The following is a 3,340-nucleotide window of genomic DNA, read 5'->3' as shown; positions in this document are numbered from 1 at the left end:
TGTCAGTACGACTTCGTCGAATTGCTGTTCTTCGCTCGCCTAAAAGCGTCCTGAGAGGCAGATAAGGCCTATATTTAAGCCGAAGTCTCAGCTCTCACCAAATTCCAAACCAAATCCCAAAGCTCCTACACGAACATTACCCAAACGAAAGCTGTCGAAACCGATATCAAATCCTTGTTTCATCGAACTCGTCAGTCCTGTCATTACGAACCGAGATGCCGGCTGTTTCTTTGCCTATTTCTTTGACGACTCCGATTGAATTCAAGTCATACAGTGAAAATGAGGACTATCTTGTGGAAGAAAAGCCTGAGCCAAACTACCGCTCGCAGACTTTGGTTTACTGTTCTCGAGAGTCAAAGTGGTGGATAAAGGTGACTTTTCGCGGCGGCATACTGAATGAGTCAACAATAAAACATAGGACTTCAAAAAAGGAACGTCGCAAACAGTTCCAAAACTTTGTCAGACTCATAGACTATGGCGCTCTTCCTCTTCTTGATGACACGGTTACGGAACTGATCCTTGATGATGGAGGACAGGGCTCCAAAGTCATTATACATGCATCTGAAGAATTTACCAGCAATCCTTTCGTCAAGATCGCCGCAAAACTGAGATGTACCATCCAGGAAGATCCTTTGCGAGTCATTTATCCATCATGCGATGAATTTCCCTCCTTTCGATGTATCAACTCAAGCGATCTTTGTGACGAGATTGAAATTACGGACGGAGTCTTGCAGGTTCTCGATGTCAACAGCAAGATACCATACATCCTCAAGGTCGTGAACCGACCCCTCTATCAGCCTCATGACACGGAGGTCATTCGCAAAGAACTTGAAAACCTTGAGATATTTCGAGGCGTGCCGAATATTGTGCAAGCCGCCGGCATCGCAGTATCTACAAACCCTTACATGACGTCTAACACAAGAGATCAGCCTCTCATAGTCACTGGTATTGTGCTCAAATTCTACAGTGGTGGCTCTATCCAGAGAGCCTTGAGTGAACATCGCCTGCTTGAACATTCCTGGGAAAGGTGGCCAAAACAAATCGCTACTGCATTACACCGGTTTCACGCGGCTGGAAAAACCCACATGGATATTAAGCCTTCGAACGTTGTTCTTGATGCGGATGGAAACGCAGTTCTTATTGACATCAGTGGAATTGGCGGAATCACACACGGTTGGCGTGCCCCCGAGATCCGAGATGAGATATCACCCAACGAACTCCCGTATGGGGTGCGTAAATCGAACGACACCTGGGCATATGGAAAGTTTCTGTCAGAACTTGTTCGGCATGCAAAAGATAGCCCTATTACAAGGATACTGAAGCGGATTGCCGGTCGCCTAATGGTAGAGAGCGTGCATGGACGCATGAGTATGTTCGAGGCTATCTTGGAGCTTTTTGGGATTGACAACATTGACCGCTCATGCCAATAGAGACCAATCCAACTAGTGTGATCACAAAATATTGTTCTCCGAAATATCCTTGCCTTGATTCGCCTCAATAATCAGCCCATTCAATATCATCTTCGTCAAATCCGCCGTCTGTTCGAGGACCTTCGGACAGTCAGCGAGTATATTAAGGCCATCAAAATCTAGCCTTACCTGGACCTTCCCTCTTTAAATTCGGTTTTTTGTCACAGCCACTGATGCCACAGTTTGGCGAACCGCTGGTAGAGGCGTGCTCGGTGGTCCCCGCCTCGCACACTTCCTTTTTGCGATTTGCATCTCCACAGGGTCGGTTGAGGTTCTTGTGGTAGTGCCCGCAGTTATGGACTCGAACTCTGAAGCTGCACATTGCAAGCGGAAAATGTTATGATATCTCTGTGGCTGGAAGCGAAATTATTATTTGCTCGGTTGGAAGCGTAGTTGGATGAGCTCTGGCTAAACGATATTATGGCGATATATATTTGCAGCGCAACAGGGAATTTTTTTGTTGCCGCACGGCCCCTTTCTCAACTTGGTGTTTACCCCTCACCAGAAGGAGCCCAACCACCAATACAGTTATATGATCATGAAGCTGGAGTTGGTGGTTTGTTATGGCTGGAAAATTTGGGCACACCGACATTAGATCCCTGCATTATTCAAATCGCTCCCACCACGAGTAACCGATTGGCTGCGAGATTTGACTTGGCAGGCCTGCGAAGTCTGCGCACTGAATTGGATGCAGAGACTCCATAAAAAACTCCCCTGTTGCCTCGAAGATATGTACGGCATTCCAAGAGGATATGCAGGATGGTCTGTGTGTTTGGTGTCATCTTGTTCGTCCTTGGCGTCCTCCGTGTTTGGGCGCCATTTCCATACGGGAAGAACGTAGGGTTATTACACGACCGGATTATGGTTGTTCCATCATTTCAATCAGCGACACGGTCGCCGAGCTGTAAATCATAGTTTATTATTATTATTATTCTTCCATTATACTCATATGCAAGCGGAGCTTATGATGAGTCCTTGCGTGATGTTAAATAGTTGATTATACAGGAGGAAATACAGGTGTTGAGACCACGCCAAGATAACAAGAACATAGGAAAATACAAAGGAGTGACAATTAGATACATGCAATAATAACTTCCCAGCCCAGGAACATAGAGCGATTTATTGGAGTGATTTGTACACCTCTGTATTTATTAGGAACCTGAGGTGCTTGGGTTCCGGATTTAATGTATCCCCTGCGGGTTTCAAACCCACACACCTTGGTTTCCCATGCCAAGGCACTACTGAGTGGCTGCATTAACTAACTATTCAGTCACCGGGGCTGTAAATTATAGTATAATAATGAATAAATGATGAAATCACTGTAAATAAGAGTCTATTCAGTGCGTCTGTACTTTTTGACTGCAATAGTGAATCTCATTAAAAATAGTGTATTTATCAATTATTAGTAGCAAGTCAGTGTTATGTCATCACACTATTTCACTGCTCTGAAATGAAGAAAGAAAGCTTATAAAAATATGTTCTTTTTGAACTGACTCTGAACTTCATTCAAAAAGAATGTGTTTTTATAAGCTTTTTTCTAATTAATATTAGTTAACTATCTTCACTATGAACACTATTCTACACTATTCTACACTATATTGTCTCTAAAAGTACTATTCTACATTATCATACACTGTTGAAGTTAAATACTGCTTATTTATAAGATCTTAATAAGAGATGTAAGTACAGCTGCTCAATTCACTGAACATCTGATTATTTTCTTCTGTACTTTGTAAAAAGCAGCTGTATTATTAGTACAGACACTCTGCTCATCAAACAGTTATAATATTAAGACTGTACTTTTTAAAAAAAGTGAAGATTTATATAAAAGAATGAGTATATATAAACGCACTGAACAGACTCTAAGTTAT

General features: G+C 42.8%; 2 protein-coding genes across 2 annotated transcripts; one reads left to right on the top strand and one right to left on the bottom strand.

The window, feature by feature from the left end:
• Positions 1-215: 215 nt before the first annotated feature.
• Positions 216-1,430, top strand: BDCG_03885 (serine/threonine protein kinase; the record flags this gene model as incomplete). Its single annotated transcript, XM_045419555.1, has 1 exon — positions 216-1,430. The coding sequence occupies one exon, from the start codon at positions 216-218 to the stop codon at positions 1,428-1,430; it is 1,215 nt and encodes a 404-aa protein (XP_045275824.1).
• Positions 1,431-1,494: 64 nt separating this feature from the next.
• On the bottom strand, positions 1,495-1,927 carry BDCG_16802 (uncharacterized protein; the record flags this gene model as incomplete). Its single annotated transcript, XM_045425999.1, has 2 exons — positions 1,599-1,927; positions 1,495-1,550 (listed from the first exon to the last, which is right to left on the bottom strand). Exons 1-2 carry the CDS (start codon positions 1,789-1,791, stop codon positions 1,495-1,497), a joined length of 249 nt encoding a protein of 82 aa, XP_045280665.1. The 5' UTR covers positions 1,792-1,927.
• Positions 1,928-3,340: the final 1,413 nt, after the last annotated feature.

The sequence above is a fragment of the Blastomyces dermatitidis genome (genome assembly GCF_000003525.1).
Source record: "Blastomyces dermatitidis ER-3 genomic scaffold supercont1.3, whole genome shotgun sequence".
Lineage (NCBI taxonomy): Eukaryota > Fungi > Ascomycota > Eurotiomycetes > Onygenales > Ajellomycetaceae > Blastomyces > Blastomyces dermatitidis.
Note: the sequence above shows the minus strand (reverse complement) of the source record. Positions and strands in the feature narration are given on the sequence as shown.